Source organism: Nematolebias whitei, chromosome 23 (assembly GCF_014905685.2).
Source record: "Nematolebias whitei isolate Nwh7 chromosome 23, NemWhi1, whole genome shotgun sequence".
Taxonomy (NCBI): domain Eukaryota; kingdom Metazoa; phylum Chordata; class Actinopteri; order Cyprinodontiformes; family Rivulidae; genus Nematolebias; species Nematolebias whitei.
Genome location: NC_056520.1, coordinates 9335810 through 9350596, shown reverse-complemented (window position 1 = coordinate 9350596; position 14787 = coordinate 9335810). Strand labels below are relative to the sequence as shown.

The 14787-nt window shown below is 42.3% G+C and overlaps 1 protein-coding gene across 1 annotated transcript in view; it reads right to left on the bottom strand.

The window, feature by feature from the left end:
* vangl1 (VANGL planar cell polarity protein 1) overlaps positions 1–14787 on the bottom strand; it is a 77204-nt gene that overhangs the window by 31264 nt on the left and 31153 nt on the right. The window contains exon 3 of the mRNA XM_037696311.1: positions 7390–7516. Coding sequence (XP_037552239.1) covers positions 7390–7516 — 127 coding nt within the window. The remainder of the gene's footprint in view (positions 1–7389; positions 7517–14787) is intronic.

The window sequence follows — 14787 nt, the reverse complement described above, 5'->3', positions numbered from 1 at the left end:
TTGGCCTATAACAATAAAGCTAACCTCCCTTTAGCCACAAAGCTAACCTCAGAGTACTGCAAATTGTCTTTGAGATGTTACGCAAAAGAAGCTATGATCCCAAGCTTTGTTACATTTTCTTTCCAACACAGAGTAAATTACAAAAAGCGAAGACTCAGGAAGCTGAGGGAGGAAGTACTCACCAGAAAGAAGGGATCCTAAACATGAACACAAGCTCTCCTCCCAATTCAATAACTCATGTCTACCGTTGGGTCACCCCTCACTTTTGAGCTCGAAGTGACAGAGCTACCTGTGGGGCGGTCTGCCATGAAATGCCAAGCGCACAGAGTGCCGTGCATACAACGTTCAGCTCCATTCAGCAAACAGCTGATGCATCAAAGCAGCTAAAGGTAACCGATCTGAGGCGACAGTATGAGGACAAGCTCTGTTTAAGAAAAAGAGTCAAAAAGTTATTTGACAGAGGACCGTGTCTTTTAGAGTCCTTGCGAGAAATGAACATCATTAGCCCCTCAAGTCAAATTGCCTTGTTAGGTTGCCAGAATGTGCTTGTCTCTGAATAAATGTTCACACGAGCCAAGTAACTCTACCTTCCAGATCTGATGTGCAAAAAGTCACACAAGCCTCACACCCCTGACAAGGAAGGTGCTAACTCACAAGGATGCTTTCTGGTTGAAACGTATCACCTTTCTCCTGTTTGACACCCCTTTATATCACCCCTGAGCTGCCAACGCAACTCAAGCGACTCTAATCCACTTCTTCCTACCAAATATCCAGTTAAACACAGCAATAACAGCAGAATGAACTGACCCAGTTACAAAAACGGCTTAGCGCCAGACCATCAATACAACGTCAATATGTCTGCTGTACTCGCTTCCATTCCCACAAATGTTTAAACAACAGCTCGGAGCAGACGTGGAGCAGACGTGGAGCAGACGTGGAGCAGACGTGGACCAGCCACGGACGACGGATACTGACAGAACCAGCCAAGCCGTTGGCTTTAAAGACAGAAATTTGAAAAAATCACACATTAGCATAAAGCCTGGAGGTTTGGACTGGTTCCCAAAAGTGAAGCAACTTGCCATGAGAGTTTTGTTTTAACCAATCATTGGTGAAAATGCCTACCATAAACTGTGGACAATCTTCTTCTTTTTCTTTTGGCTTTTCCCTCTTCAGGGGTCACCATAGTGAGTCCTCCTCTTCCATCTCACTCTGTCCTCTGCATCCTCTGTCCTCACTCCAACAACCTCCATGTCCTCTCTAACTGCATCCATACATCTCTTCGTCTTTGTCCTGGCAGCTGCATTTCTAACATCCTTCTACAAGTATAAACACTGTTCCTCCTCTGGACATGTCCAAACTGTCTCAGTCTGTCCTCTCTATCCTTATCTCTAAGTTATTCCACATGTGTTGTACCTCTGATGATCTCATTCCTAATCTTATTCATCCTTGTCACTCCTAAGGAGAACCTCAACATCTTCATTTCTGCCACTTCCTGTTCTTTCTCCTGTCTTTTTGTCAATGCCAATGTCTCCAGACCATACAACATAGCTGGTCTCACAACTGTAAACTGGAGATAATGTCCTAGAAAAAAAGGCCACCATCATCATCAGTGATTATCCACTTCTTTGAAAAAGCGTATTTGTTCAGCAACAATCCTAAAGGTGGTATCTTAATGGGTTACAACTGCTGGACTAGCTGATGACTCAACATTGCAAGAAAAAAGGAATGTTTTCAGTTTCAGTTTCTTTGAATTCAAAGTATTTGCGACCAAGGAACCAGTGAGCCGTGTGGCCACACTTTGCACAGCCTATTTTTACCAGCACAGCTTGTAGAAGTGCATTATTGGCCGTGCACATTATTTTATTAAACATCATATTGGACCCATTTAGGCCCTTTCTTTCTTCATTCAACCTTTATTCGAGTCAACCTTTATTTATACAGTTAATCCCCATTGAGCCTCGGTGACGCATTTTCAAGGGAGACCTGATTTTAACAAAGATTGATGACAACAGTAGATAAAGACGACAGTAGACAATCATAAAAAGCACACAGACTGAGAAAATCAAGGCCCTTTTAGTTCAATTAATTCAGTTTATTCATTTAGCATCACCTTCAAACTAAGGTTACGTTCACACTGCAGGTAGAATTTGCACAAATGCAATTTTTTGCCCTGATTTTATTTTTTATGACCGTTTGAACATGACAAATTAAGTCAAATCGTGTCTCTCCAAGACGACTGTGAATCTACACAAACATAAGATAGCAACGTTGGTGTTGGATTGTATCAACACTAGCGTGATGGGATCGATACTCGAGTTTGTTTCTATGTTCAGTGCATTACTTCTGTTCCAGAACCGCAATCCTGCACTATAGCAGGCACAATGCGGCAAGATCAAATGTAAACACTGGATGAAGCAAACATGTCTCCGACTGCAGTGTTTCCCCTACCATTTAGGCCTGTCACAATAACAAATTCTGCTGGACGATTGTCTCAGAAATGATTGCGATAAACGATAATATTGTTTGAAATTTGACAATAATTAGTAATTATTGTCAAATTTAAAAAGAAATGTTTGTGAATTTGTTTTGCGTGTAGTACCTTTTTTGACCACCAGATGGCAGTATAAGACTAACCAAAGGATGGATAGTGAGGGAGCGAGCAGCGTGCGCATTTAAGAAAAATGGGAGGGAGGCCCTTTGACGTGACATGGGCTGTCTCTCATTCCTGTTTTTCAGTTCTAAAAATGGCGGACGCTCGGTGTGGTTTGAGCTCTTTAGCATAGCATTTTTCACACAAAGCTTTTAATTATTATTATTTTTTTTATCAGTAAACAAGTTCTCAGCTTCTTTTTGCAGAGAAAAACAACTTTTTACACAAAGGCACGGGTTTCAACCGTGAATTTTGGAGCTTCGACAAGACTGAGGTTTTTTTCCCCAAGGTCGGCCTGTTAGCTTAGCTTCTCAGCTTAGCTGCTTTTAACGATCGGAAAACGCAATTTTGGACGGTTAAAACAGATTTTAAAGAGAAAAGAGAAAGGGAAGTGTCAGTGAAGAGCACCGGAGTTGAGCTTTTTGCCATCCAGTGTCTTCAGTAGAAAGAGATGCGAAGAAACGATAAAGCCGATAAATGAATATCAGGTCGATAATTTTCATTTATCGTGCGATTAATTGATTTATTGTTTATTGTGACAGGCCTATTATCATTATACAAATGGGCGCCCTGCTTCTTCAACATAACTGAGCGCCCTGTCTATCGAACCCCACCCCCAACCCATCAACAACTGACAGTACTGATGTAGCGCAGGGAGCAATACAAATGGGCTAGAAAAAAATTCTGCTGATCTCCCGTTCCGCTACCCCCCAACCCAATCAACAATTACCAGCAGCAACATAGCGCTAAACGCAGATGTGCAACCCCCCCACCCCCCAGTCGATAAAAACTGGCAGCAACACAGCGCTAAGCTAGCGGGCAAGCAACACACACGACTCCATCCCATCCCATCTGTCAGTGATAAGCTAGCAGGCGGGTGACACAGATGTAACTCCGGCCTGCTCCCGACAAAAAAAAATTAAAAAATACGATGAGTGCCCCCACCAAAGGAGGTGATCTAGGGAAAACACTAGACTGCATAACTTCAGAATCAATGTACACATTATTCATATTTACTTCCTGCGTGTGAGGCTACGTAGCTACTTCACTCCATCTACATACCACCACTCCTTCCTCTAAGTTGTGGAGACATCAAAGTCCTTTTGGCTTTAATATGAAAACTCCCTCGCAGATGATCCTTTCCATTTCCATTTCCAAAGCAACTTCATTTAGGGTTAGCTTCACATAGCATTAGGATTCTAGCCATACGTCAAGCTTTGTTCAAACAGAAAAAAAAATCCATGTGCATGATGTTGCTTTGAAAACATAATTCTAATTTGACAAGTGTTTAAATATCGTCACCGCAGGTCAGTCCTCTGAACAGTTTTGCTGATAATTGCAGTCTCCAGTCATGATTTACAGTACATTCTGGTGAAAAACTCTTATTTTCTCAGTCCTGCGGTGAGGCACCACATGGGAAACTTCTCTGCTGGATGGTAAGGACACCCCTGCCTTAGGCTATGAGGTGCTTCGTCAGCCAAAGCTCTGATTAAGTCCCAACAGCGGAGCAATGAGCGCGGCACTGCACACAGAGACTCAGACGCAAGACTGACTCATTCAGACAAAAAAAACCCAACAACATTCAGACTGTGTGAGGCACGCGAGGATCGGTGCTGAGCCTCGGTCTCGGTGGAATATCAAGCTCTGATCACTCAATCTGAAGCCGAGGCCTCGCCGGTCTGACAGTCGCATCTCTGCAGGCTGCGGCATGAATTAGACATGAGGAGCAAAATTGCTCAACATGGCCGTACCGCGTGGCAAATCCCATCATGACGCAGGAACGGAGTCAGACGTTCAGAAGGTCGACTGATGAGTTCATCCGAGGAATAAAGAGAGCGCCCAGTGGGTCAGTCCACGACGCTGCGCCGTCTCCGGAGAGTAGTCATCTTTTGACACACGTTTTGAAAACAGTAAGTAAAGTCATACATGAGTAAGTTGAAACTTCTGATTTTGGAGTTACAAGACAAAAACAGAAAGAACATGAAAGGTGACGAGCGACCATTTTATACCAGTTTTCCTGATTTTGTTTTTATGTAGAGGTTTTCTATAATTGAACTACTTCAGCATCTTTTATACCATCTTAGATATTCCTATTACAAAACATTCAGCTCATTACGGGACGGCTGTTATGACTTGTGCTTGTCTGTAACTTTTATTTATTTATTTCAGCTGCTCTCTTCTTCAGGGGTCGCCACAGCGAACTAACTCGCACGAAGACTTGGCAAATGTTTTTACGCCGGATGCCCTCCCTGACACAACCACAGACCACCGAGCAAAAGGGTCCAGGGCGGGGCAAATGAGAGTGGAGGCAGGTGTGGGTGCTTCACCTTTCCCACCTAAATTCGGATGTTGTTGGTATGGGGGAGTTGAACCGACGACCTTCCGGTCACAGGTCCACCTTCTCTAACCTCTGCGCCACCACTCCTCCAGTTTGCTGTAACTTTTATACCTTTCAAAATATTTCATGGTGTTTACAAATAAATTCCTAAAAAAAAATTCTTTATGAAATTGCTTCGGCATAGCTGCTCTATTTTTGTCCTCTTTAGCTACTATTACGTTTTCAACCAGACTTTTGCTACTTTTCGCTTCTAGCTAGCCTTTTGCTGCTTTTAGCTATAAACCAGCTTTGTGATGCTAATCTAGATAGCTAACTGCAATTTTTAACTTATTTAACGTATGCTACTATTAGCAAACAATATGCTAGTTTTAGCTAGCCTTTTACAACTTTAGCTTCTAGCGAGCCTTTTGCTACATTTAGGTTTTAGCTAGGCTTTGAAATTAGGATTGTGTTTTGAAATTTTTGGCTTCTAGCTAACCTTTTGGTGCTCTTAGCTAGCATTTTGCTCATTTTACCTTTTTGCTAACAGTTTGCTACTATTACAGCCAAATATCCTACTTTTAGTTTTTAGGTTCGGTTTTACTACATTTATCTTTTAGCTACCTCTTTTTAGTTTAGGCTTGTGCTTTGCTACTTTTCTTCTGGGGGGCCTTTTGCTTCTTTTAGCTTCTTGTAAGCCTTTTGCTCCGTTTGGCGTTTAGCTAGAGTTACAACTTTTTTCACCGCGCGCTCAGCGTTCACGCTGCATGTTGACTTAAAATGCCTTTTCTCCAGTTTATAAAAAACTTTTGTATTTCCAGTCATTTGAGAATGATTAAAATCTCTACAGCGGTCTTTATAGCAGCAGTTTCAGAGAAAGAGGAACAGTTACCGTAATTTCCGGACTATTGAGTGCATCTGAATATTAGCCGTGCACACCAATTAAAAAATAAAATTTTGTACACTTCTTGAACTTTGACGTTTTGAACCACTTTGGCTATGGCTGCCTCAGAGGAGTCGACGGGGGAGAGGGTGGGCCCCAGAAACCATTATATCACCAGCAAACTGGGAGTGTGCTGCTTGTGCGAATGAGTTTGTGGCACCTCGAATTGATGAAGTCCTTTGGATGAAGGACAAAAAAAAAGAAACCATCCAGATGACCTGACTGAACTTTGTTGGCTTTATTTATACAGGTAGTCTCGAGTCACAAGAACCCACCCCCCAACAGAACCATGTATTAGGCAGCTATGTGAGAGCCCAGGTGTGACGAGGCTAAATGTTTTGGCAGCATGAAGCTCGTTAAGATTGTCAAAAAACAAAAAAAATCCATAAATTAGCTGTGCATTGTACGAGCCATGGTGTTCAAAGCTTGTGAAAAAAGTAGTGGCTTATGGTCCGTAAAATACGGTAATTAAATATTTGAAGAACTGCAACCACTAAAAATCTGTCATTAAAAGCCGCCCAAACAGTGAAAGAACCAGCTTTAGGGTCTAAGCTCATTTCAAGATAAAGACTGAAGAGGTTCCACCAAATCTGAGCGTCATAACGATAAAACTCCACAAGAAACGCAAGAAAACGTTTGCTCGTCGTACTTTCACAGTTGATAATATCTTGAAGTCGTGTATTTCTCAAGTGCTGCCGTGAATTTTACGCCTTAACACGTCGGGCCGTAAGAAACTGGTCCGGCTGAACCGGTGCGATCTGATATGATATTTGATCTGTCTTTCCCAAGAACTACAACCAAAAGTTTTACCCACACATTTAATAAAACCTGCCCCGTGGTTCATAAGGTATTTTTGCTGACAGACAAACACACAAATGCCCACATGGGAAAACACATGATCTTACTAAAAAAAAAATAAAGTTTTCCGTCAGCAAGTGTTTAAACTGTGACAATTTAAGCTGAAAACGCAAGACTCCTACCTTACATCTCTCTCTTGTTAAATAATCCACATTTTGATATCTTTACATGTCTGAGTCATAATGGTTCAGCTCCGATAGTGAAAAGCAGCTGAAGTGGGGTTTTTGGTTTAGCCTGGTCCATCTCAGAAGGAACCGAGGCTGCTTTTTCACTTTGAACTGAATCTCGTCTTTAACGCTGGATCAAGCGAACCTCTAGTGCTCAGTGAGGCGACTTTTTGAATCCTGTTTCAAACACACACCAAAACCACCCAAACCAAAGATGGACCAGCCTTGCTGGCTCTCGCGCTGATGAACCAGATGGCCCATCTCAGCTCAGGCCGTGAGCGCTAATAGATTCCAACTCGATTGACTGACAAATCTCCTCAAATCCTTTCCAAATCAGACTAACCCAGTTACCCAACCAGGAATCGACTCAAGTGACCTGTGGGGATAATTATCCTCAGTGAACTTGTAAGTCATTGGTTGATTAAAGTCTGTGCGTGTTGACGTTCAGCCCTACCTGAGCCTGCTCACTTCGAGCAGTTGAGTCGCCCAGTAGTGGCTCTGCTGGCGGCGTGTTGATCGTGACGGATTTTTCCGAGCGACTGTCTTTGTTCCGAGATTTGTGCCGGTCTCGGCTTCGCTCCCTGGAAGACAAAAGAAAAAAATAATTTAGTACCGTGAACATGCAAAAATAAAGTGCTGATCAGTGTTTCTTCTAAGTAACTTGCCATGGCAGGGTACTCATCTTGATGGGGGGGGGGGGGGGGGGGGCGGGTGCGGTGGGGGGGGGTGGGGTGGGGGGGGGGGGGGGGGGGGGGGGGGGGACACATCTGATGCTGTTTTTGAGTGAGTCAGGGAGTGGGGTGGGGTGAGGGTTCAGCATGACAGAAGAGGCAGCGTGAGTGCTGCCTTTACCTTTTTAGCTAGCACACCTGTATTGTGCGCCGCTAGCTTAGCACTATGTCAGTGCCGACGGGGGAGTAGACGAGAGACACATCTGAGCTGCACACTGTTTCCGAGTGTGCGTGCGGGGCTGAGTGGGGTGGGCGCAGACCGTTGGGAGGCTCTTAACTGGTGCAGTGTCACGAGGAGTCGATGAGAGTTGAGACAGTGGCAAAGCCTCATTATTTTTCAAGTTATCCAGCTCACAAGATGGGCACACAGATGGAGGGAATTTCCAATTCCCCTCTTCGCTCCGCGAAGAGTGACTATAGATCAGGAAGCACACATGCTTTGAGGGAGGTGCTCCAGAAAGTTTTCCAAAAAATATTCATTAAGTTGTTGATGAAACTACTAGTTGTTTTACCTAGCTACCTTTAAGAAAACCCTTTCAATATGGGCCTGCAGCACCGTGTCCCTGTCTTTCTATGTAAAGACGGAGGCAGCAAATTAACCCACTGCTACCAGACCCTTTCCACACTTCCACATTTTTCCACAGGAAATCAATCACAGACCACAAACCTTCTGAGAACCGTGACTGTGGAGAATTTGATTCCCTAAAAGCAGTATCTCACTGGACTGCAGCTTCTGGAGATGAGCTGATAAACGCCGTTCTAAAATGTCTCAAAATGTTCACGGGGGTTCTCGGTGTTCTTGAGTGAGTCGAAGAAGCTTGCAGTCTTGTTGCTTCTGTTCTGATCATGTTCAGAAGAATTTATGACAAATTTTCTCTGTAAATTGTCCCGAGCATTGCAAATGTGTATACATGTATAGAGCATTAGGACTGAAACCATTCCAATTATAAAAATGGTTGAAAAACTGGTCCAAAGCAGCAGCACTAGGGCACCCCAATACCATCAGAGAATGTTCTTTGATGTTTTTATGAATTGTAGATTATGGGAAATCCAAAGTCTTGCCAATTTTCCATTGAGGAATTGTTTTAATTATTATTATTGGAAACAGTTCTCGGACTGGTGAACCTGTGCCCATTTTTAATTCTAAGAGATGCGGCATCTCTGGAATTCTCTTTTTATACCTAGTCCTCGTATGGACCTGTTGCAAACTCCTCCTCTAACTGGTTTTTTATTTGTACCACTGTTTGGTTGTTTCAATAGATTAGTTGCTGCCATCAAATTTTAAAAAACCTGCTTTATAAAAATGGTACGTTTTAGTTTCAACACTTGATATGTTTACTTTGTTCAATTGTGGATCAAATAAGAGTTTATAAGATTTGCAAATCCTTACATTCGGTTTGTATTTACATTTTTACACAACTTCCTAACCTTTTTGAAGCTGTGGTTGTAATATTCATGACATAGAATCATATTTGCAAGAAAAAAAAAGCTGAGTTATTGAAAAGTTGGCCAAACCTTGCAACAGCACGGCTCGCTGGTCGCAAACGCACATTAAGTGAGACTGAAACTGAAAAGTTGCAGATTTTCCTGTAATTTTCTGGCAATTTTGAGTCACCAACTAGACTCCAACAGTTAAAGTCCAGTACAATAGTAGCTTTTCCCATGAACAATGTCTATATGACTCTGCCAGCATTGCAGCAGCATGGTGGGATGTAGTGATGAGACAGTTTGTGGTCAGACGGTGTAGGGTTTAGGCCTGTCACGATAACAAATTTTGTTGGGCAATTAATTGTCTCAGAAATTATTGCGATAGATGAAAATGTTTGAAATTTGACAATAATTAGTAATTATTGTCAAATTTAAGAAGAACTGTTGAATTTACTTTGGATGTAGTACCTTTTTTGACCACTAGATGGCAGTATAAGACTGTTTGAACCAAAGGATGGATAGTGAGGGAGCGAGCAGCGTCTCTAAGAAAAATGGGAGGGAGGCCCTTTGACGCGACATGGGCTGTCTTTCCAGTTTTTCGGTTCACAAAATGGTGGACGCTCGGTGTGGTTTGAGCTCTTTAGCAAAGTATTTGTCACACAAAGCTTTTAATAGAAAATCAGTAAATAAGTTCTCAGCTTCTTTTTGTAGAGAAAAACAACTTTTTACACGAAGGCACGTGTTTCAACCATGAATTTTTGGAGCTTCGACAAGACGGAGGTTTTTCCCTGATGTCGGTCTGTTAGCTTAGCTCGTAGCAAAGCCGCTTTTAACGAGCCAAAAACACGATTTTGGACGGTTAAAACAGATTTTCAAGAAAAGAGAAAAGGGAAAGGTCAGTGAAGAACACCAGAGTTGAGTCTTTTGTCGTCCAGTGTCTTCAGTAGAAAGAGAGAGACACGAAGAAACGATAAAACCGATAAATGAAAACGAGGTAGATAATCTTAATTTATCATGCGATTAACTGGTTCATTGTTTATCGTGACAGGCCGATGTGGACGACTTGATTGCTGATTTGAGACTGGCCCAAAGCGGCCTAATAAATGGCTCGTTTTGGAGAGTTCTAAAGTTCATGCTGAGCCACTATAAATCCCACATGAACTCTGGCCAACACCGACTTCCCCACAGCGTTCATGTGAGCGCAACATATGAGCTCTATTAGCCGGCCATTACAGCCCTAATCCTGCATGGAGCGTGAACGGCAGGTAACCCCCAACCTCCGACCGACATCCCTGCCGCCACATGGCGCAATTCCAACTCAGCAGTTCCATTACCAGAGAAAAGCTCCGCTAATCCCTGAGCCGTTTCCTTCCCCCTCCGGCTCAAATATAAAGAATATCGTTACAGCAGAACGCACAGCTAAAAGCCGGGAGTGCAACTTTAATTCCTACAGTCTGAGAGTAAATTAAATAAAATCTTGCCAATGACAAACAGGATCAGCTGTCTGTAAACAACCTTAAACGAAAGATTCAAAATGAGCGATGAGGACTATTCCTACACAGTTCCTAACCTTAGAGGAAATCCTGTCTGCAGGGGTAATGGAGGAAACGCTGTGATTGACAGCCGTGGAAATATAACAGTCAGCCAGAACAGCTGGATCTGACTGCAGGGTGTTAACCAGCCTGCTTTCCAGCTCTATTCTTGTACTTCCTTTTAAACGTGGACTTGATTTCCTACTGAAAATCACAGACTATTGTTCCAGCGCACAGAAAGAAACTATAGCCTGCAGCTGCCTCTTTTACAGACAGTCTGACATATTCTTATCTAATAAATCCAGGTGATTAGGAGCTTGATGGAAGCCTTTAAATGTGTTACCATTGCTGTTATTACTTTAAATAATATTACCACAGTCCTAATCACTGTAGGGACGGTTATTCCAACAGGAGGGAGCATCAGTCAAACGCTGGCACTGATTACGGTTATTAATTGTCGCTGTGGAGAAGAGAACAGAGCAGCAGAGCTCACCGAGCTGTGATCGTACGTCAAAGTCTTTTTCCATATCACCCATAGCTTTGGATGGAAGGTGAGGAAAAAGTAGCAGCTACAGAGAATCAAATGCAGGTTGTACTTTAAAAATAAAAGTAAAAACGGGCATTTGCTATCAAAGATGGAGTCCGTTAGTATCGCAACATCAAAAAACAAGTGAGAACGAAATTACGAATAGTGCCAATTTTAACTACTGACCAAAATTACAACATAACTTTGCTGTTGAAGTTCAAGATCAAGAATCTTTATTATCCCCAAGGGGCAATTTGTTTCAGTCAGTAGGCACACAAAACAATCCATACCAGACAAAACTTAAAACAATACAGAAATCATCATTCGTTGAGAAGCCTGATCGCTACAGAGAGGAATGAGATTTTTAATCTGTTCATCCTACATCCGGGCAGCAGATACCTGCGTCCAGATGGAAGCAACCTGAACTCACCATGGAGTGGGTGATCAGGATCTGTCCGAATCAGCCTGGCCTTGTTCACTGACCTTGCCTTGTGTAAGTTCTGTAGGGCTATTAGACCTGTCACGATAAACAATAAATCAATTAATCGCATGATGAATGAAATTATCAACCTCATTTTCATTTATTGGCTTTATCGTTTCTTTGTGTCTCTCTTTCTACCGAAGACACTGGATGACAAAAGGCTCAACTCCGGTGCTCTTCACTGACCCCCCACCATTTCTCTTTAAAATCTGTTTTAACTGTCCAAAATCGCATTTTTGAGTCGTTAAAGCAGCTAAGCTGAGAAGTTAAACTACGAGCTAAGCTAACCGTCCGACCTCGGGAATAAACCTCCGTCTTGTCGAAGTTCCAAAATTCACGGTTGAAACCCGTGCCTTCATGTAGACACTTGTTTTTCTCTGCAAAAAGAAGCTGAGAACTTGTTTAATTGTTTTTTTTTATTAAAAGCTTTGTGTGAAAAATGTTAAAGAGCTCAAACCACTGAGCGTTCAACATGTCACCACGTCAGCACATGTCAAGTCAAGGGCCCTCCCTCCTATTTTTCTTAAAGCAATATTATACTGCCACCAGGTGGTCAAAAAAAGATACTACACACCAAACAAATAAACATTTCTTCTAAAATTTGTCAATTAATGTCAAATTTCAAACAATATTATCATTTATCGCAATAATTTCTGAGATAATCGCCCAGCAAAATTTGTTATCGTGACAGGCCCAAGGGCTATGCCTATGGACTATGTTCTTCTTTCAGCTACTCCCTTCTGCAGAGGTTGCAACAGCAAGTGAACTCGCATGAAAGATTTGTCAACGGTTTTCCGACGAACACCCGTCCTGACGCAACCTGGGCTCAAACCTGCAACGAGCTCTAAAGAAGGTCAAGTTTCCTGATTTGGTTCACCAAACTGCCAGTGATTTCCACTGTTATTTTTTTGGTTAGTTGGTGCAGTTTTCTATTAAAATTCTGTTTACACTGCACAAAGCACAGCTAAATCAATGGTTCAGATCAGTTTAATAATAATAATTATACATTTTATTTGTATAGTGTTTTTCTAAATACTCAGACGCTTGATAAGAGTTTCTGGTGACAAAAAGATTGCAAATGTTGTTTTTTTATCCAATGTAGTTACCTCTACAGCTCTCAGTTTGAAGAATTAAAGAGTTGAACTCTGAACAGACTGACAAGCTAATGGCTAGTCCGAGCAGAGTCAGGGCCCAAGTGTCACTTCTAGCAATGTAAAAGTTCATAATAGTGTTAGTTATTTTCCCATTTTGCTTTAAGTACATGTCATAGATTGTATCACCTTAGAACTAGGCCTGTCACAGTAACAAATTTTGCTGGGCAATTAATTGTCTCAGAAATTATTGCGATAAACAATAATATTGTTTGAAATTTGACCAGAAATGTTGAATTGTTTTGAGTGTAGTACCTTTTTTGACCACCAGATGGCAGTATAAGACTGTTTGAACTGAAGGATGGATAGTGAGTGAGTGTGCAGCGTGTATCTTTAAGAAAAATGGGAGGGAGGCCCCTTGACGTGACATGGGCTGTCTGTCTCTCATGTTTTTTGGTTCTCAAAATGGCGGACGCTCGGTGTGGTTTGAGCTCTTTAGCATAGCATTTGTCACACAAAGCTTTTAATAAAAATCAGTAAACAAGTTCTCAGCTTCTTTTTGCAAAGAAAAGCAACTTTTTACACGAAGATACGGGTTTCAACTGTGAATTTTGGAGCTTTGACAAGACGGAGGATTTTCCCCCGAGGTCGGCCTGTTAGCTTAGCTCGTAGCTTAGCTTCTCAGCTTAGCTGCTTTTAACAATCCAAAAACGTGATTTTGGACGGTTAAAATGGATTTTAAAGAGAAAAGAGAAAGGGAGGGGTCAGAGAAGAGAGAGTGGAGATTAATTGATTTATTGTTTATCGCGACAGGCCTACTTAGAACAAAAAACAACAACAAAAAACTAAACGACAATTAGCAAGACCTTAGCTTTAAAGCTGAGGCCTTGCGTATCATTTTGACCCGAGGGCAGCAAGAGGGTTACATCCGTACCTCTTACCTGGACAGGTATACAAAATACTGTTGGCAAGTCCAAAAAAAAAAGAACAAGGTTCTGAAAAGGGTTTCGTATGACTAATAAATAACTAAATTGATCTTTTTGGGTAAGTTGACAAAGGGAGTTGCAGTTTTCATTGCAGCTACAATCGACTAAAAACAATGAAAAAGAAGAAAAAAAACTCGAGAACAGAGGCTGCAGTGGGATGGTACGGCTGGCTCACAGGCTGGTTCCAGTACAGGTTTTAAGTCCCGCGCCCTCCACATAAATTAACATGACCCTATGTAACCCCATGATTATGTGAGGGGGAAGTGGGCGAGACTTTAAGGTCCATATCCCTTGAGCACAGACTCTGGTTCCAAAAATAGAATATGAACGAGATCCCATGGCTTCAGTTCTCAACACTGTAAGGCAAGGATGTACTGTTCACTTGATGTTTTAATTTTTTTTACAGTCAGTGATAGGCACAAGTCCACGGTTTCCAGGATAACAGGTACAGCACAACTTGTGTGTATGTTTAACTCATTTAACTCAGTTATATCAATGAGTGCTCGATTACGAAAATATTTGATAGCTAAAGCCTGACTTGATTAGTGTTCTCCTTTACAGCCGTACCTCAGAACCACAGTGTGGTTTTTCCATCCTCACACAGCAAGAAGCTAATATGATGATCAAACTGTGGAAACACACACCTCCTCCCCCCTTCCCACATCCCCTTCCTGCCTCATTAGCATGCAGCCGGCTGGTTGGTATTCCAACAGTGTGCTGGGCTATGATTTGATTAATAGAATCTGACTTCCTGTGTGGATGTCTGAAATGGGTATGGCGTTCTGGAACAAGTACAATGGAACAAGGAGGAGGATCTCTGTGTGGGCAGAACAACCTGGCAAGCTGAAACAGAGTCCTGACAGTTCAGACCTTGGAACTACCCTTTCCTGCCAACATCTGAAGCCGACAGTGATCACAATCTCCACCTGACACAGAAAAAGCAATAGATGGAAAGATACGAAAGAAATACAGCCAACTGAAGTGGCACGCCAGACTATCTGTAGGCCAATTTGTCCTCTCATTGGCTGGAACAGTATTCTAGACACCTGTGTGACCCAGAACTTAAAGCAGTGCAGG